The sequence below is a fragment of the Typopeltis vanoorti genome, chromosome 2, assembly GCF_054136105.1.
Source record: "Typopeltis vanoorti isolate ZY-2024b chromosome 2, IOZ_Tvanoo_1.0, whole genome shotgun sequence".
Classification (NCBI taxonomy): Eukaryota; Metazoa; Arthropoda; class Arachnida; order Uropygi; family Thelyphonidae; genus Typopeltis; species Typopeltis vanoorti.
Window position 1 is genome coordinate 145,099,807 of NC_143550.1, and position 22,048 is coordinate 145,121,854.

At 36.4% G+C, this 22,048-nt stretch overlaps 1 protein-coding gene across 1 annotated transcript in view; it reads right to left on the reverse strand.

Annotated features, from left to right (window-relative positions):
* Window positions 1-22,048, reverse strand: part of nop5 (nop5 ribonucleoprotein) — a 216,245-nt gene that overhangs the window by 86,024 nt on the left and 108,173 nt on the right. The window contains exon 7 of the mRNA XM_090408601.1: window positions 11,437-11,571. Within this exon, the coding sequence (XP_090264727.1) occupies window positions 11,437-11,571 (135 nt within the window). The remainder of the gene's footprint in view (window positions 1-11,436; window positions 11,572-22,048) is intronic.

Sequence of the window (22,048 nt, forward strand, 5' to 3'; positions counted from 1 at the left end):
TACTAATTATTATTAATTTTGTCAATGGAATATAACTAATGAGAGGATTGGGATAAGCACACAATTTTATCTTGCACTCAGTCTTATTGTGAAGTAACCAGTTAGTAGGTTATTCATGTGTGATGTTAATAGACACAGTATAGCCAATCCCATACCTCATTAGATTTTGGGAGTGAGGTCTTCTGCTAGAAGAAGTGAAATGTAAAATTTCACTCCCAATACATTTAACTAATAATGTTAAAAATGGTATTATTAATAAAAAAATAACAATAAATGGTCTTGTATCACTTATAAAATGCATGAAATGTTTTCTTCACAGACAGATTAATAAATACACTAAGTAGTTAATCATTGATGCTTTTAAGTCCTGATTATACTATAATTTTCTTTAGTCTCAAAATGATTAAAATGTTAATCCTAATTATATAAACTAGTCATCCAACATACAATATTTTTTTAATATTTATTGTATTATGCCTACCTTCCAACCAAAACACTTATCTATTTTAGGTTAACAGATTTGTAAACATTGAATGACAATGAAATCATGCTCAATGTGTTCTATGTTAAGAAAGCACTGAATATGGTTCCTAGACTAACTGCTCTATAGTTTCTCCTTTTATAGATGAGACCGCCTTATGAATTCTTGTATCTCGTATTATTCCTGCAAGTATTCATGCAAATTTCCAGTTAGTAGGAATGATTACTAATTCTAATTTTCTTACCATAACCTCAAAATTAGCATTCTAGAAATTCCAGCCATGCATTTTCATATCACAACTCCTCTTAATTTTTATTGTTATTGCTCAGATTAAGTGACTACTATTGCATAGCGATCATGTAGCTGACATACTCAATTCTTAATTCTTCTGATGTGATATTAAATCTAAGATCCACCTCTAGTGGATTCATGTATATGTTGCTTTATAAAGCTTTCCCATATTAACTCTATAAAAAATTGTTACCTATTCGTTTACTTGTTTCACCTACCCAGTCAATATCACAGATATTAAAGTCATAATGTTGTTTCAAATTAATCTCCACAATGCATATTTCATGAGTCAATTTCATAATTTTTAATCCATTGTTATGAATATTAATACCTCCCCATTTTCACACTCACTTTCTCCCTTTACATAACTCATGAATCCAACCATCAAAGTCAAGTTTCTGCAGCCCCTATTATGTGCAGTTCGGTATTTTCAGTTACTAATTTAAAATACAGGAGCTTAATTTTTTAAACTTTAGCATTAGTACAAAAAAATGTTAATCTGCTCAAATCAATTTGTATGCATGCTTTCTTTGCTGTTCCACTCCCAGACACACACACATCCTGGTCAGCCTTTGATAAATCCCTTTTTTCTTTCTTTATTTTTCAATCTTCCAGTGAACTACAATTATTGTTTGATTTCTCTTCCACACTTTTAAGTGAAATACATACTACTGGGAAAAGTGAAACATTTTGAAAATAAACATGAAACCTTAAGGACTGGATGACAAAACAGAAAGAAAGCTTTAACTCAGTTAGGGAAACATGTGAAAGAATAGAAAAATATGTCTTGGAGAACATAGAGAAGAAAGCTAAATTACATGTATCATGAATATAGCAAAACATTCTGGAGATACTATCAAAAAAAGAGCTTAAAAATGGAGTTTTTAAATTCAGGATGTTTTAAATGGCTGAAGTAATTACTCTGAAAAATTATTAAATGAAATAAGCAGTAAGAGAACAGTGGTAGAATATCTCAGGAGCATACAGAAGGGCATGTTTCAGTATTGAGAGCAGAAAAAAAGTAAGAGTAGATGTGACTGAATGAATATTTCAAAAAGGTCAAATATTAAGTATCTAGAGTATAGCTTTCATACTACATGTCTATAAAAAAAGGGAAGTAAAAGTAAGCATGACAATTACAGAGAAATTTCCTTAATGAGTTCTAGATAAGATTTATGCAAGTGTACTTAAAGGTAAATATACTGAACCAGAACAAATAGAGGTCACAAAGACCAGATTTTTACTCAAAGAGCCAAAAGTCAGGGAATCAAACTTTCATATCCTAGTACAAGCACATTAGGTCCACAGGCCTCTTCAGTCTCCAAAGAGCTTGGTATTCTTTTCTCTTCTAAACAGTACTTTCCTTACTGTCACTATAAAGTGAAAATCTGCTCAATCTAAGAATACAGCTCCCACATTTGGGAAGGTGCAAGACCTCACTCAGAATGTTTTATTGCATTCAGAAGAGAATAGTTTGCTTTAATGGTAACCCCATCTCACTGGCTTTCTCTGGTTGCTTTCCCAATATGGCCTTTCTATAGGTATTCTAATGAGCTCGCCAATACCATCCCTCCACTTTTCTCTAATCACATATGAACACAAGCAGCTGGATGGACAACACACACAGGTCAGCTCCAAACTTACTGAACCAAGTTGTCATACTCCTTCATTCCCTACACTTGAAACAGCTTTTGAAGAGAAAAAGCTCTTTGATACATTAAGAAATTTGTAATATTCAGTAATTTATTTCACATTTTTAGCTAGTAGGCAAGAAGTTCTTCAATGAAATTTGCAGTTTTCACTGTCGTTAAGATATTTGCTATATAAAATTTTTGTTAAAAATTAGCATATATACATTTTACTTTTTTTTTTTTTTGGTGTAATTTGTACAATAAATTTAAGCTTAATCAACTATGTTATATATCAGGTAACCAAAAAAGTTCATGCAGTTTTCAGTAGAGTTCACTGCAATGACTTGCAGAGCGAAATTTTTTATGTGCATCATAAGACACAAACATGCATCAGTCAATCGTGCGCTCTGACTTGGTGTGCACTCTTTTCTGTGACTTTGAACCTGGTGTAATTCAGGCTTGTTTGCTTTACAAATTTAAACTCAGTTGAAGGCTTCAGAAGTGTCATACAAGATATGTGTGTGTGTGTGTGTGGCATTTGGAAAAGATGTGGTAGCAGAATGTACTGTGCAGAAATGGTTTTAAAAAATTGTTGCTGATGACGAATTGCTTGAAGATGCACCATGCTCAGGAAGAACCTCCATTATTGATAAATGAAAAATTACATGCAGCTGTTGAAAATAATTAAGATTAAGATGTCAAGAACTTTTACAAATGTTAAAGTGCATGGTGAAACAATTTGTTTACACTTGCATCAACTGAGAAAATCATGGAAGCTAAGCAAATGGGTCCCACATGCATTATCAGATGACAATAAACTTCAAAGGTTATCCAATTTGTTCTCCACTTCGTGTCATAAAAACGAGCCGTTTTTGGATTACTTTTGCTCACTTTGTGATGAAAAATGGATCTTGTACTGTAACAGGAAGCGAACTTATCATTGGTTGTCACCAAACGATCCAGTACTGTACACTTCAAAGGCACTGCTTCATTCCCAGAAGACTATGCTTTGTGTGGTGAACTGGAGCCGGTATTTTCCACTACAAGTTTCTTGCTGTAGGCCAAACAATTATGCCAAGATCTACTCAATGCAACTCGAGCATGTGCAGGATGTGTTATTTCAGAAACAGCGAGGACTAGTTAAATGGAAGAAAGTGCTATTCTTATGGGACAACACAAAACTCATACTGCAACACTTACCCATGAGAAGATTTGTGCTTTAGGATGGGAAATACTTTCTCATCCTCCATGTGATTATCACCTACAATTACATGCAAAATAGAATGTTTCATAATAAAACAGAGATTGAAGGAGAGATTGCTAGATTTATTACTTCTAAAGACAAAATGTTTTATAAAAGTGGAATTTACAAACTGTGTGAAGGCACGTATTTTAATGAAAAAAATATTCTATGAAAATTTTTGGAGTTGTTTAATTTTTATTATGAAAAACTGAATGAACTTTTTTTTTTGGTTACCTGATACTTAATTTGCTGTTCTTATCACGAAAACATTATCAGAGTAATAAAAATATCAGTGAATAATATTTAATTTTCTTTTCATATTGTTTTAATTTCCATCCCTGATAGCAAAGAATGAGTACTGGCTCCAGTTGTTTTACAAAAAATGCTGCTCCTAAATAAATCCATATAAAATTTGGTATGAAAGTAGAAAAAAACACCATCATCAAATTCCTGCCATGTACCCTCAAGGGGTGTACAGGATATGATAGTACTACATGAAAAAAATTACATCATTATTAATTTCCTATCTACAATTTTCCTCCAAATCAGTCTGTTACTTGTCAAGACTCCAACATTATCAGATCTTATATTTCTATCGTCTAAGGCACTTACCAAACCATTCTATTTCAATCACAAACGTCTACCACCCTGATAATACAAATATTGATACAGACATCGTTAAAAAGCTAAGCGAAGCTCCAACTGATACAACCATCATACTTGATCTAAATGCAAAAAAGCCCAATGTGGGGCTCCCCCGATTTAGACCATAAAAGTCAACAATTGGAAGACCTCTTTACAGATTTGGAACTCACAACAATTAACAATGGACAGAGCACCTATCTCTCTAAAACTAATGGAACTGAATATGTTATTGACATCACAGCTATTAATTATAGTACTGCATCAAGTGCACAATGGGAAATGCAATCAGTGACCACAGACCCATAATAACAACACTAAACTTCAAGACTGATCAAGAACAGCAAATCAAAAGGACATGGAACTTCAGAAAAGCCGACTGGACAAGGTTTACTCAAATCTTGGAGAGCCTCTGTCAAGAAGAACCTGTCTCTGGAAATCTTGACAGAAAATTACAAATCCTTACTTCACACATCAGTAAAGCTGCCAAAGAAACAATACCAAGAGGCAAATGAAAAAATACTTGGATACCATATTGGAAAGATCACAATATTGATTCAATGATTACAGAAAAAGCAATATCAACGAACAATTCAGAATTAATAAAACTGATGAATACAGAAAGAAATTAATGGACATAACACACAAAATAGAGCAGGAAATTTGGAAGTGCAAACAAGAGAAATGGGCAGAGCTTTGCAGTAACCTGGACCCAAGAAAAAGACACCAACACTGGAACATTATTAGAATCCTAGACAACAATATCAAAGAAGAGAACCAACAGAAAGCAAACTTCATCGTAAATGCTGGGAAACAAGCTATTACAGATCAAGAAATTGCAAACACACTGGCAAAAACCTATTCAAACAACTCCAAACTTCAGTATAACAGAGAGGACAAGACCCTCAATAAACTCGCAAGTAAAATACTAAAACAAGCAAGAACATATCAAACTAATGACATCTTCTCCGAAGAATTTACACTAAGTGAACTAAATTCATCAATCGAGAAAACTGCACCTAATAAATCTCCTGGTAATGATCTTATCTTTGGTCATGTGGTCAAACACCTTGGCAAAAACTCCAAAGAACAACTTCTGGACATTCTCAATATTATACTCTGTAAAATTACTGAAAGAATCATACACTCCAGACTCATGCACTGACTGACAAAAAATAACAAAATTAACTACTACCAATCTGCCTATAGAGCCTGTCATTTGATAACAGATCAATTATTCCACTTCTGCCAAACAATAATAGACTCATTTCAGGGAAAACTAACAAAAAAGACAACTGCCATATTCCTTGATATGACTGCTGCTTTCGATCGTGTTTGGATCAAAAAATTAATACAAACAGAACACGATATTGGAATTAGAGGAAACGCTTTAATCTGGATTGCTGATTTCATTAGAGGAAGAAAGACCAAGGTTAGAATCAATGCAGCAATATCAAGAGAGTGGAGAACGTGGGCTGGTGTTCCCCAGGGCTCAGTCCCTTACCATTCCTTTTATATGTCAATAACATTCATTCCTACCTTAAAGAAGACAAAAGTAGCTTGCTACGCAGATGATATAGCCATCTGGCACACTAGTACTAAAATCAAAGAATCAGAGATTCTAAACAAATCCATGAGATGATTAAAAAAATAGTCAGATGAAGTTAAACTCAAAATCAACCCAGACAAAGCAAAACTAAGCACCTTGAGTTCAGACAGGAAAACTAGACATTCCTACAATCCCAGTCACGATCAACAGCAAACTAAATGAAAAGGTCACAAACCCAAAATACCTTGGTATTATGCTTGATCAGGAATTACGTTTTGCACAACACATCTTTAACACTTCCAACAGAGCTCTAAAAAAATTAAATATACTGAAAAGGCTTTGTGGAACAAATTGAGGTGTAAAGCCAAAAATCCTAAAAACTACTTACACTACACTAATAAGGCCAATAATAGAACATGCAGCACCTATCTGGTCACCTTCGGCCTCATCGGTAAAGAAAAAATTAGACAAAATACAAGCAAAAGCATCCAGATTATCATTGGTGCAGTCTCATCCACTAACAACATTAGAGCCCAACAGGAATGTGGCTCGACCTGCTGGAGGATAGACGAAAATTTGCCACCATAAAATTCATAAATAATATCAGAAGCTACCAAAACGATCATATCTCCCTAAAAACTTATGAACATTGGAATCAAAAATACAGACTTCACAGATCATCAACTTTACAATATGATGACACTATCAGGAAGTGTCAATACCCCAAATACCTCCATAAATCTTACAAGAAAAGAATCAAAAGCTCAAAGAAAAAGGCCTAAATACTATTAAACCTTCTTTCATCCTCCAAACAAGTTATTTGTTAATAAACTATTAACATATAGTTTATTTGTTAATATTTATTGGTGGTGCTGGTGTTCTCCTTCTACTCCCAAAAGGTGAAAAACTTTCAATTAAAGTTGGATCCGGGAGAATTTCTTCTAATTTTACCAGTGAACTTGACTCAATAAACAAAGCACTCGAAGCCTACTTAAAATTATCATCATCTCAACAATCTGGTTGAGATAATGGTATAATTTACTGTGACTCAAGATCAGCTATGGAGGCAATCAAAAATGGCAATATCAGGCTAACACAAGACACCCATAAACTCTTAAATCAACTGAAGTATTTAGGAAAAAGTTGCATTTTACAATGGATTCCTGCTCATGTAGGTATTGATTACAATGAAGCAGCTGATAAATTAGCAAAAGAGGCCAGAGAACTCAACCAAGAAACTCACATGATAACTCTTGCTGATGCACTAGCAAAAGCTAAACTAATTCCACTGAAATCAGCGATACAACATAAAATTCCCGAAATCAATGCTGACAGAAAGACCTCCACCACGAAAGACTACAAACAGGACATTATAAAGGAATGAAGATCAATACAGATGATACGAGAACATATAGAAACTGCAACAACTGCCCCAATACTGAACTGACACCCACTCACATCTTTACCTCTCCAGCAATTACAGCAGCCTTGCAAGAAATAGATCTTAATCCTGAACAACAGCTCTATACAAACAAAATCATCGACATAGCCAAAGCAGTTCAAGGAGCACGTGGAAACATTTAAGACTCTTCAAAGGACAAGACAAACAACAAGACTGTGTTGAAACCAATTTTGTCATAGATATCCCAATGATTGAGGACATAGACCAAAGATACACAACTTCTGAGGAAATTTAGGACAGCAAATAGATGCTGCAAATGACAGAATTATATTAAAAAGGGAAGATATCAGAAATGCACTTGATGTTATTAGAATTCAAGTACATGTGAGCTGAGCTAATCCAAAGCAGTATAATCAATTAGACAGAATGGAGGAGGAAAGATTATCAAAACAGATTTTTGAACGTGGAAAGGAAAAAACCTAGAGGAAGATTATGATCTACGTGAGCTGATAATGTTTAGCAGGGTATTGATGGTATTAGAAACCTGACAAATAAGAGATATTTGGAAGAAAACAGTTGAAAGTTTTAATGTACTGTACAAAACTTGAGATCTGTTATCAGGAAACGATGTTGATATTTAAGGATTTAATATCCAAACTTGCATATGAAATCCATTCAGATTTTCAATTTTTATTTATATATTTCTTAATCATCAGTTATAAAAATATTAATTTATAACATATTAATTAAAATAAGGTGCAAAACAAAAAAGCCTTACTAAACCCTTGAATGATCCTATAATATAATTTTAAAGGAAATTCACTGTAGCAATCAGAGGATTGCTTAAGGATCAAAGTTGTTATATAATAGTGAGAAGATCCACACAGCCTTTCAAGAATGTAGAGAATTGAAATCTTCACTATCTCAGTGCACTTACTGTATCTAAATGGATACTGAGCAAACGAGGAATAGTAATTTCATATTTAGCTAACGAAATCTTATTTCTGTATTGTTTTTAACCAAAACAATGATAGTACAAAATGAAATGACATGCAGCTAAGGCACCACCTGGTTAAACAATTTATTAAATTCCATGTCAGTGCAGGACTTTGCCAATCACCTCAAATCATGGCAATAAAAATGATCTGTATAAAACAAACACTGAACCACATGAACGGATTCTAGTTAATATTTAAAATGTTATTAGATTCTGTCCCATAAATATGAGCATCGCTTTAAAGAAAGTTCTTTAATACTTCAGCATCACCAAATCTCAACCTTAACAGAGACACTATGAAAAAAAATCTGGGAAATTATTAAGAATTGTATTGCTAAGATTATATAACGTTTTATTACATGAAACATGCATTTCAATTTTTTTTTTTTTTTTTTTTTTTTAAACACATGCACAATCCACCAACTATAATGACAACTGATCCTAATAGTATCGGCTTCATATAAGAAGAGATTCATTCTCCACATACCTTCGATGTTGTTCAATTTTTTTTTTATTTCTGTTTTACACTTATAATGATCCACGATATGTGAACTGAAATATCTGTAATTATTATTATTATGTCACACCTCTAGGGAGTCCACCTACTCCACATCTCTTTGTCTCCACCACTCAATCAACCAACTATAACAAACTGCAACTACACCAATGCCATCTAGTGCCCACTAGTATTTTCAGACAGTCACAAACATCCATGCCCATGATGGGAATCGAACCTACAGCCTTTTGGTTGGAGAGTGGCTATGCTAACCACTCGGCCAATCAGATTGGAAAAACAGTTCATCTTAAATATTTTTCGACTGTGTCTATGTGTTACTTATTAAGAATGCATAATGGACAGTTATCTCTTATCTCTTAAGAAATATGGTACACACATTTATTAAGATAATAATGTGTATTAATTTTTACTGTAGTTTGGCTATTTTTGTAAAGTTGACTTATTAACTAGATAAGATGTTGTGGGAAAATAATAACATTATTTTAGACTGACATTATTTCCTACATCAATTTCCAATTTACACAATCAAAGGTTTTAGTGCCATTAATAAATCATTAGAATGCAGGACTACTGAATTCTCATGACTCCTCAATAATGTGTATCTGGTATCTTTTCCCTTCATGAGTCTAGACTGTTCTAAAGAGATATGAGCCAAGTGATTATCGATTCTTTCTTTGATAATATTACATGATTTTAATCACATTTGAGATTAATACTATTGTTCTATAGGTTTCACATTTCTCTGTGCCTCTTTTTTATGGATTGACATAAAGATTGCTTCATAATTATAAATACCAAAGACCGTCTTGACCTAGTCAAATGGGCAGATGCTAGTAACACAAATTTGACTGGATAATCTCAACATTATTTCCACCCGTGCTCTGCTCATGTTCTTTATCATCATGGTATAAATTCCAAGATTACCACTTTTTATATTTCTGGTAGTTAGTTCCACCTATTCTCTGAGGATAAGAGGTTCATTTTTCCCAGTTTGTGTCAAACATTCACTATCTGAATTTTTATATAGATTTGGTTAAAATGTGCCCATCTTTATATTCTACGTTGTAGTTTTTTGCCTTGAAACTCTTAGAGTACTTTGATTTCATTGCTGTCTGCATGAAACTTAATCTCCTCATGAATCAATCTCCTCACTATCTACCAATAACTGTCCGGACACCTTAGCAATTTACAAATGACACCAGAGATGAACGCTAATAGCTTGTAGTCTGAGTTATGTAAAAGTTTTCTATCTGTTTTTAATCACTATAATAATGTGTATTAATTTTTACTGTAGTTTGGCTATTTTTGTAAAGTTGACTTATTAACTAGATAAGATGTTGTGGGAAAATAATAACATATAGCCTATTTGATTTCTAAATCTCTCCAGGTGTAAAGTCTGTGAATTCTGCCATCATTTCTACACCCAACCTTGGCATTTAGGTCTCTTTGGAGTCTTACAATATTCTTGTTTGATATTCCTCCACAGGTTATTTAATTCATTGTAGATGTTAATGGCGTCCCATCAAGTTTCAGCTGTGGGAGTATAAACCCGAAAAAGTGTGTTTGGTAGAGGTTTTGCAGTAATCCTTAAGGTCATAATTCTGTTGTTGATAAAGTTGACACCAAGTACAACTTTTGCCATGTTGTTATCAATCATCACAGCTACTCCAGTGTCGTTAGATTCTTGCAAACTAGAAGTAGATGGTATTGTTCATCTTGGTCGCAAAATGTTAGAATCCTTTCCAGTGGATAAAATGTTCAATCTTTGCAGGGCAATTCTTTCCTGGAGTATATCTAATTTTCCTATCTGCCTACAAATATTCCAGGTTCCAATTCTTAACATTTTCATAAGAGAGAGAGAAAGATTAATTTGTTTCTTAACAGATTTAGTGTTGGGTTGAGAAATGAATCAGTTTGGTTAATGTCAGTTTCTCAGAAAGGATCACCTTGCCATATAGCACAGTGTGGACAATCTTAAATTCAATGTCACCAAACACTATCATATTGTGAAAGATAAGACAGATAATGTTGCCTGTCTAAACAAGAAAGTTCACACTTTTACCTGTTCCCCTTTCCTTTGATACTCAGATCTCTTCTTGGATTGACGCCAATAGCCTTTCAAGCAAAACCATACCACATCAGTGGCCTTCACCACCACCAACACACACAAACCATTCCAATTTCATTCAAAAACTATTTCTATTTTTCACTTGTGTGACTAACACTATACCAATTCTACCAAACCAAGTTGTACTTCATTTTAATTCCAAGTAATTCTGCTCTTTGGAACAGTTTTCCTACACCATTTTGCTCAAACACTACAACTTTTAGTTCTTCATATGCCTTGAGAAGTTCCTTCTTTTAACTACTTACCCACACACTACACTAATGTGAATAGACTTTATATCTTGTATGTGTGTTGTATGGACAACCAAAAAACATGCCACACACTGAAAAAAAAAAAGTATCCAGAACATTTATAATCAAGAAATCAGTGAATAATGCATCACCAAGATCTCAGATCTCAGAAAAGTAGATATATATTTACATAAATTGAGAATGATAGCTATTTAAAAGATTTCAGTGATAACAGTGAAATCCAAAGCCACATGAACAATAGAAAAGTGAAAAAATGTTCTATAAGAAATAATTCAGTTTTTATCAGATATGAAAAGAAACTTACCCATAGCCTGTACGGTCTTAATATAAAGTGAATTATCGGTGATGATTTTAGACAACTCTGGAAAATGCCAACCATACCATTCTTTACATCTCATTACATAGTTGTTCAATTCTTTATCTAAGTCATCTAGAAGAGCTGCAAAGTAATTTTTTTCTTTTTAAATTTAAAGATGCTGTAAGGATTCCACATGCAAGGTTACATAAACTCAAAGGGATGGTAAGTAAAATAAATCTATGACATGGATAAGAAAGAGCTGACTGACGGGTATCAATGAGTGATAACTCATTGATACCCGTCAGTCAGCCTCTTTTTTTTATAAATAAACTAGAGGTACTGAGCAAGAGAAAGGAAAGTACTATAACCAGCAGTGTACCATAGCATTCTGTACATGGACCATGCTATTTAACTTATATAAAGATATTGGGGATGGAAACCCAGCCACTGGGGAGGGCAAATTAGTCTTCTCGGTGCCGGTCCCAAGCCTGGATAAATGGGGAGAGTTGGCATCAGGAAGGGCATCCGGCCATAAAAAAAACCCATGCCAAAACCAAGGATGAAATGTTGAATAACAGAGAAAGGACGACGGCTAGGGCGTACCCTGTAAGCGGCGCGCAGTTCTGTTGCCTGAGGACTGTGAGAAGTGGCCTAGGGCTACTGAACCAAGGACGGGTTCGGCTAAAGAAGCGAGTCCAACAGAAAGAGAGTGTGTGTGTAAAGTAAGAATCGGGTCGCTGAATGAGAAGAGTAGGGAGATAGTGGACATGATCAGAAGAAAGAAGCTGAAGATCTTGTGCGTGCAGCAGACAAAGTGGAAAGGCAATAAAGCAAAGGAACTGACAGAGAGATATAAACTGTTTCATAGCGGTGTGAATGAGAAGGGAAAAAACGGAGTTGGAATTATCATCGATAAGGGGCTGAAGGGTGGAGTCTGTGAGGTGTGCCAGAAGAATGATCGGATTATGAGCATTAAGCTTGAGATGGGAGGAAGTGTGGCTACAGTCGGTTGTCCCACAAGTAGGTTGTGATGAGGAGGAGAAAGAGACATTCTGGAGAGAACTTGACCAAGTAGTAATGGGAATCCCTGATGGTGAAAGAGTGATCGTCAGAGTAGATCTGAATGGGCATGTAAGAAGGCGACAAAGCGATGGGGGTTGGAGTAGTGGTGAAAGAAATTAATAAGGTAAAAGAATCATAAAATATGCTGTGGCCTTTGATCTGGCTATAGCTAACATGTAGTTCAAGAAGAGAGTTGGGCATCTGATAACTTATAAAAGTGGGGATAGAATGAGTCAGATTGACTATATTATGTGCCGTAGGAATCATCTGAAGGAGGTGAAAAACTGTAAAGTGATTAATGGAGAAAGTGTAGCGGCACAGCACAGGTTGGTTGTGATAGACTGTGATATAAAAGGGGAAAAGAAGAATAGACAAAAGTGGCGGATACAGAGGAGAATAAAGTAGTGGAAATTGGAAGAGGAAGGCCCAAGGAATAAGTTGAAAGAAATGAAGTTACCAGAGGATGTGGAAGAATGGTGGGATGTTAATAGTCGGAATTTTAGAAAAATTGGAGAAGAGGTGCTTGGTATAACATCAGGAAAGGGACCGCCTGAGGATAAGGAGGCATGGTGGTGGAATGAGGAGGTGCAGTTGGAGATCAAGGAAAAGAAAGAGGCAAAGAAAAAATGGGACATGACTGGAACTAGAACCGACAAGGAGGCATGTAGATTAGCGAAGAAAAATGCAAAGAAAGCTGTGGCAAGGGCGAAAGCGAAGGCAGTTGATGAGGTTTATGAAGAACTGGAGAGAAACAGTGGTGAAGCTCAGTTGTTGAGAATATCGAAAGCCAGAGATAAGGCCTCGAAAGACATAACATCAGTCAAGCAGATAAAGGATGCCTCAGGAGTAGTATTACAAGAGGAGGACAAAATCAGAGGAAGATGGAAAGAATATTTCCGTAAACTACTAAATGAGGAGAATCCAAGAGAGAGGTGTGAGGATGGAGAGACAAACGAGAGAGAGACTGGTGCAAGACATAAGTAGAGAGGAAGTGGACTGGGTACTGAGAAAAATGAAGAATGGAAAGGCTGTGGGGGCAGACCAGATACCTGGGGAAGTGTGGAAAAGTTTGGGCAGTGAGGGCGTGGATATGTTATGGGATCTGATGAGGAAAATAGCCCAACAGGAAAAGATACCAGAGGAATGGAGGAAAAGTATTCTCGTCCCAATCTACAAAGGAAGAGGAGATGTTCAAGACTGTGGCAACTATAGAGGGATCAAGCTGATGTCACACACATTTAAGATATGGGAAAGAGTAATTGAAGGGAGGATACGGCAGGAAAACAAAAATCGGTGAGCAGCAGTTTGGATTTATGCCAGGAAGAGGGACAACGGATGCGATATTTGCACTAAGGCGATTGATGGAGAAATATAGAGAAATGCAAGTGGAGCTGCACATGGCGTTTATAGACCTGGAAAAGGCATACGGCAGAGTGGCCAGGCAGGAGGTATGGAGGTGTATGAGGAAGAAGGGGTGTCGGAGAAGTACGTGAGGATGGTGAAGGAGATGTATGATGGAACAGAAACTCAGGTCAGGTCTAGTGTCGACATGACAGAAGGGTTCCCCATTGTCATAGGGCTACACCAAGGGTCAGTTCTGAGCCCCCTACCTCTTTGACCTGGTCATGGATGTACTAGTGGAGGATGTGAAGAAGGAGGCACCATGGAGCATGCTGTTTGCCGACGACATTGTTCTATGCGAATCATCCCGAGAGAAGCTTGAAAATACCCTGGAAGAATGGAGAAAGGTATTGGAGGAGAGAGGCATGAAAATTAACTGGGAGAAGACTGAATATATGTCAACGGAGAGTGACGAGGTTATGATCATACGACTTCAGGGTGAAAGGCTAATTTCAGGGAAGAAATTCAGGTACCTTGGGTCGGTCATTGAGAGGAATGGTGACCTGGATGAGGAGGAAATACAGCACTGAATAACATGTGGTTGGATGAACTGGAGGAAGATGAGCAGGGTCCTGTGCGACAAGAGAGTGAGTTGTAAGAGGAAAGGAAAGCTGTATAAGATGGTGGTGAGGCCGGCGTTGCTTCATGGCATGGAGACGTGGCCTATAACAAAGGCACAGGAGAAGAAGATGGAGGTAGCGGAGATGCGGATGTTGAGATGGATGAGTGGTGTGACAAAGGACAGGATAAGGAATGACTACATCAGAGGGACGGTTAAGGTGGGACCAATTGGCAAGAAGATACAAGAAAGTAGGCTGAGGTGGTTCGGACATGTAGAGAGGAAGGGTGAGGAGTATGTTGGTAAATGAGTGGAGTATATGGAGTTGGAGGGAAGGAGGAAAAGAGACAGGCCTAAGCTCAGGTGGAGGGATAAGGTGACAGAGGATCTTAGGGAGAAAGGATGGAGTCCGAAGGATGCCCTGGACCGGAGAACTTGGAAGAGGAAGGTTAAAGATTGGTGCGCCGACCCCGTTTAACATGGGATAAGGCATAGTGAAAGAAGAAGAAAGATATTGGGGGTGGATTAGAGGACAACCATTTGGTTACTGATGATGCCAAGTAAGAGTGAGTGATAAAGGAGCATATCTGATTCAGAATCACAACAGGATAATTTGAACAGACTGATTATAAGGACAAACGTTAATGAGTCAGTTTAATGTCCCTAAAAGGTACGGTTGTGCATTATAAATGAAGGATGCTGCAGGCAGAGTATCATACTAATGAGAATTTGCTGCAAGTAGAGTAGTCAATAAACCTAAAAGCTTGGGGTTATAGTTAACAATACAGTGTACGGGGTACACTGTTAAGGTAGTTAAACTGCATCAAAAATAAAAGTTATCATATCAAAAGGTTAAATTGTTTTATCAGTATAGCAGCTATATATCTCTCTCTCTCTCACACACACAGCTAAAATGTGTCACTTTTAGTCACACTTGACGATAATTTTTATTACTGCTCAATTCAACTATTCCAGCATATATAATAACTTCAGAATACTGGAAAATGTCACAGTTTGGGAAGTGGGTTCTAGACCTACTATCACCAGACTCTGGATTTAAATAAACTTCAATGTACAGTAGTGGATCTTCTACCTGCTCAAATGTACTCTTCCTATCCAGGTTGTAGGCCACGTGGCCTGTTCATCTCAGTCCATCTTCATCTTGGTCATCCCATATTCCTGGTTCCGTTCCTCTAGGATTATATATTAACATATTTTTTGATAGCCTTTCTCTCTACATTCTTGTTATATGATCTAGCCAGTTTTTCCTATATTTGATCATTGAGTTTATGAGATTGATTTTTATTTATTTCACTATTTCTTTTTTTATCTAATAGAGTACATTTTTCTGTTTTCCTAAGGAATTTCATTTCTGCTGCCTGAATTCTCTGTACGTCTCTTTCACCAAAAGGTCCAGATCTCACTTCCATATAATAGTGTAGGTTTGGCTATTATTTTGTATATTCTGAGTCTTGTGTGCTTCTGTATGCAGTTAGGTTTAAAAGTTCTGTTAATTATTCCAGTGATTTATATAAAGTTTGTCATCTTAAAATCAATATCTATTTCATTTATGTAACAGTTTACAGCCTACATATTTGAAATTATTAACTTGCTCAATTATTTTATTATTTATTACTATTTTACTTCTGACAGGGTTATTTCCAGGCTACATTGTATAATTCTCGTAGACAGGCTTATATGTTGGTTATGCATTACTAAATCACTTAAGGAATTGAACGCAGATACGAATATAATTAAATCACACTTTAATAAGTATTTCCAATATTTCGGCAACATCACGTTGCCATTTTCAAAAGGAACTTACAAAAAAAGGCACGTGCACGTAGGCAATACAACACAGTATCTGAGAATGAAGAGATGAAGCTACTGTTCTCCTAGAAGTCCTGATGGTGCCCTCTAGTGGGCTAAGTAGGTGTTCTTGGCTGTTGGGCTGAAGGTCTGCTGATGTAAGCCTCACAAATTTGGGGCAGTCACATACAACCAAATTTGTTGAGGTTTGGAGAGTTTCTTAGGGCTGAGGCCGATTCCATAAATAGTCTTTCGAATTTGTATTTGCTGCAGTGTATTACTGTAGCTTTCTTCCACTGTATTCTGTGGCGTGCATCCAGAGCATGGTCTGCAAGACCAGAATGGCTGTACTTGTGAAAACGGATTAGTCCTTGTGTTCAGAAATTCTGATATTCGCTGTCCTGCTTGTTTGGCCAAATGGTCTATTTTACATGACGTCTCGTGTACAGATGCAGACAAAGAATTTGAAAAAATACGAGGCCGATAGATGAAAAAAATTAAAAAAAGAACTCTACCATCAATCCAAAACTTGCTACCAACACCATAGTCAACCTTTCTTCAGTCACCCTGAAGCACTCAACGTGCTTTCATGTGGCAACAACTTCGCCATTGCTCACAGAAAAATACCTAGTGAGGATATTATGATCCAGATCGAACGTGGAATCCGCCACCTTCCACATCAAATCGCCAACAGTAAGACTGGATGTAGCTTGTGTCCTCTCCAAAGCAAGACCACCAAAAACCAACAAATCCAACAAGGAATATAAAGCTCTACAGGAAATGAGGAATAATAAAGAATTAGTTATCACCAAAGCGGATAAGGGAAATGCAACTGTAGTACTTAACCAAAAGGACTACACAGGTAAGCTTAATGCTCTTCTATTAGATCGGGCTACTTGCCTCCCTATCGAATACAATCCCACCAACTCACAAATTAGAAAACTTCACAGGTTCACTTCTTGGCCTGTAGAAGTTACTAACAGATTAAAGCCGTTTAACTCTATACCCCCCACCCATATTTACGGACTCCCAAAAATACATAAAGAAAATGTGCCATTACGTCCCATAGTGGATGGCATTGATTCCCCCACATACAAATTAGCTAAACATTTGGCCAAAGAGCTCACACAATATATATACTGGCAACACACCATCACACATAAAAAAACTCAGCCCACTTCAAAGCCAGCATAGAAAACCTTACACTCCAACATAGTGACATAATGGTCAGCTTTGACGTCTCCTCCTTATTCACAAATGTCGCACTCAAGGAAACTTTAGAGCTAATCCAAGCTAAATTTTCTTCTGATATCTCAGCCCAATTTCAGTTCACAATGAACTCAGGCTATTTTGTTTGGCAAGGAAAATTCTACAAACAAATAGAGGGGAAAGTCATGGGTTCACCACTCTCCCCACCCTTGGCCAATTTCTTTATCTTTATGGAGACCTTTGAAGAAAAAGCCTTAGCCCCACAAAAACCAACCATATGGCTTCGCTACATTGATGATGTGTTTGCTATTTGGCCACATGGCTCTGAAACACTCCTCTCCTTCTTAACACACTTAACCAACCAACACCCCAGAATCAAGTTCACCCGGGAAAAAGAAGAAAACAACAGCCTCCTGTTTCTAGAAAAACTAGTCACCTGCCAGCCTGATGGAACCTTGGTTTTCTCAGTTTATAGAAAACCCTCCCATACAGGCAGATACATTCACCAACAATTCCCCCCCACACACACCTTCACAACAACATGGAGTGGTGAAAACACTATACAACAGGACTAAACTAATCTGTTCTAACAACATCGTCCTAAACACTGAACCAAATCACATCCTCAACACTTTCTCAGACAATGGCTACTCCCCCCCAAAAAAATTAAAACCTACAACCCCCCCACAACAAGGATTACTCTAAATCCATCACCATTCCCTACATCCGAGGCACCTCAGAAAAAATTACCAAAATCCTAAAAAAACATGACCTGACCTCCTGTTACAGGCCTTACAGAAAATTGGCATCCCTTATCCGTTCCACCAAAGACCAACCACTTCCTCTAGACCTACCTGGTGTATACCAGGTCCCTTGCAGTTGTAAACTGTCTTACTTTGGCCAAACAGGCAGAACAGAGAATATCAGAATTTCTGAACACAAAGACTACATCCGTTTTCACAAGTACAGCCATTCTGGTCTTGCAGACCATGCTCTGGATACAGGCCACAGAATACAGTGGAAGAAAGCTACAGTAATACACAGTAGCAAATACAAATTCGAAAGACTATTTATGGAATCAGCCTCAGCGCTAAAAAACTCTCCAAACCTCAACAAATTTGGTTGTATGCGACTGCCCCAAATTTACGAGGCTTACATCAGCAGACCTTCAGCCCAATGGCCAAGAACACCTACTTAGCCAGCTAGAGGGCACCATCAGTACTTTTAGGAGAACAATAGCTTCATTTCTTCGTTCTCAGATACTGTGTTGTACTGCCTATGTGCACATGCCTTTTTTTGTAAGTTCCTTTTGAAAATGGCAATGTGATGTTGCCGAAATATCAGAAATATTTATTAAAATGTAATTTAATTATATTCGTATCAACATTGTTCAACTCCTTAAGTGATTTAGTAATTGTTGTATAATATTATTTAAATTATAAATTGATTTCTGTAGTTCATCTTCAGTGTTTCCAAAGATGATCTGATTGTCAGCAAAGAGTAGCGAGTTTATTTTTCTATGTTAATCGATTTGGAAGCCACAGGTATTTACTTCTCTCCATTTTTTGATAATATTGTCCATATATATATATATATATATAATAAATAATATGGGTGATAAAGGACAGCCTTGACAGACTCCTCTATTTATTGGTTTCCAAGTGGATATGATATCATTTTACCTTATTGCTATTTCATTATTATGGTATATGTTTAATAGAGCATTGTATAGCTGGTTTGGAATGTGATATTCCTTTAAACTTTACCATAGTTTATTTCTCAGAATTTTGTCAAATGCTTTTATATAATTTTAAGATAAAAGCTGAGTGTATACATGATCTTCCCTTACGGAATCTGTTCTGTTCTTCTCCCATTTGTGATTCTACACAGGATATTAATTTGTTTGTTAACATTTTTGCATAGATTTTGTATCCTGTATTGAGGAGGCTGATACCACAATAGTTATTGCGATCTGTTTTTAGAGCTTTTTTATAAATTGGTATCACCAGAGCTCTATCAAGCCATTAAGACATTAGGAAAAGGAAAACCAGGACGTCCTCTTAAAATGACTTCTAAAGCATAAGCCATGCTAGGCCTAAATCCTTGATACGCATGATAGAGCTCTATCCCAGCTTTTTTGGGGATTTTCCCTCTTTGTATATTTGGTTTATAAATTTTAGAAATCTGATGTTAAATTCTTTACCTGCAAATTTAATAAGTTCTGTGTTTATATTATCTCCTCCTGGTGACATGACTGTTCTACTTTGTTTGAGGGTATTTTGTAGTACTTCGTATGTAAACTCATCTATATTACTGATGTTATATTTTGGGGAAAGATTCTTGTATCAAGAAGTTATCATACCATAGCTTCTGGAAACACTTCTGCCAAGTTTCTAGTTCGATCATATCAATTTTTGTTCTTTCTTTTAAATCATTATTCATTTGTTTGAGAATTCTATATGTATTAGGTCTTTTTATTGTGCAATCCCATTCTAATTTTGCTATAAAATTGCCATACGTTTCTCTATTTTTTTTTCTCTACAAGCTCTCTTTGCTATTGCTCTTTCCCTTTTATATTCAATGAGTGATTCATCTGTCTTTAAATTTAGTCATTGTTTATTTGCTGTCCTTTTTTCTTCAATTATCTGTTTGATCTCTTCGTCCCATTGTCTTAGACCTCTGCGTCTTACCCATTTTCTTTTTGTTCCCAAACTCCCTCTTGCAGCATTTCTGTAATATATATTTGATGTTTGACCATTCTTCCTCTACTGTGCTTCTTTCCTGAATTTTGCTGTGAATATTAGAGGCCTGTTCTGATACAGGCCTCTAATATTCTCATCACCTAAGGGGTGCTTAAGGGTCAAAGCTGTATAACTGAGAGGAAATCTCCACATAGCCTTTAAAGGAATGTGGAGAACTGACCAGGGCTTCTGACCTATGTCCAATCTTCACCTTCTCATGGTGCACCCTGTTGGGTATCTACTTGGATACAACGAACAAGGATGGGCTGGCAATTTGGGATTTAGCCAACCAAATTGTATTCTTATTGGTTAAACCAAAATAAAAAATGATGGTACAACATGACAAAATTTCATGTCGGCTGAGGTGTCGCCCGGTTAAACAAGACCCCCGTTGTTTTCACCAGGGAACCAGGGCAAACAGCGAAAGTCAGCTACTGGAACAAATCTGAAAACACACCCCAACTCAACATCACCAGAGTTAAAGATCGGTACTATCAACATAAGAAGCCTGAATGGCAAAGAAATGGAGCTAGCTGAGGAATTAGATAAGTACCAGATCGACATAATAGGGTTGACTGAAACAAAAAAGATAAAAACCGGCGAGATCTTTCTGAGCAATAAATACAAAATGTTATATTCAGGCCATGACAATCAAGGAAAAGAAGAAGTAGCCATAGTATTCAACACAAAATACGAGGCTAATCTTCTTGAATGACAGGCAATCTCAAGTAGAGTAATGTGGGCAAATATGAGAATGGGGAACTGGACAATGAGATTTATTTGTGCCTATGGTCCCACAGAACCTTCTGTGGGACCATAGGAATTTTTTGACTTCAGAAAAAGCAACTGAAACAATGAAAAAGGAAAAGTAGGTCCTTGTTGGGGATCAAAATAGCAGAGTAGGAAATTATTGTGAGACATACAAAAATATTTTAGGAAAATTTGGAGAAAAGAGCAAAGCTAATAATAATGGCAAATATCTGTTGGATTTCTGCTCAGGACATGGACTGGTTATTACTAACACCATGTTCCAACATAAAAATGTGCACAAATTCACATGGAGAGAAATTCACAAATTTACATGGGGAAAACATCACCAGGGTGATGTTTTCTCCCTGGTGCAGGACACCAGAGTGTACAGAGGATTTGAAATTGGAAGTGATCACTGTTTAGTCTTGAGCTGGATAAAATTGAATTTCATTTTGAAAAGAATAACATGTAAGAAAGTTTTAAAGCGAATAAAAGTTGAGCAGCTCTCAGATGTGAACTGTAGACTAAAATACACAAAGATTATTGAAGAAAAAATGAAAGAGTTTGAGAACAGGGATCAAACCTTGGAGATTCAGTGGCAAGCCTTGAAGAAAGCCCTGATTGATTCAGCTAGAGAGGCACGTGGTGAAGTTGTCTGCAAGGATAGAAAAATTAGAACTCCATGGTGGACACAGGAAGTTAAAGAGGCAATGAAGGAAAAGAAGAAAGCATATCAAACGTTCCTGTCAAATAAGTCAACTTGTGCTCTTAGAGAATACAGAGACAAATGCAAGAATGCTAAACACTATGTAAAACTATCTAAACAAAAGTCATGGGAGGACTTTGGCAAGAACATAGAAAATAAATATCAAGAAGGTGGTAAGATATTCTGGAGGTTGTAGAAGAAGCTTAGGAATGGAGGAAAGAGTGCTGTAAAAGGAGTTAAAGATGATAAAGGTGAAATGAAAACGGAAGAAAAAGATATCCTTGAAGTATGAAATATGGGAACTGTTAAATGAAACAAGCAGTGATGACAGCACAGTGGTAAAAAACACTGACCAGACATGCAGTCAGGAATACATATCCA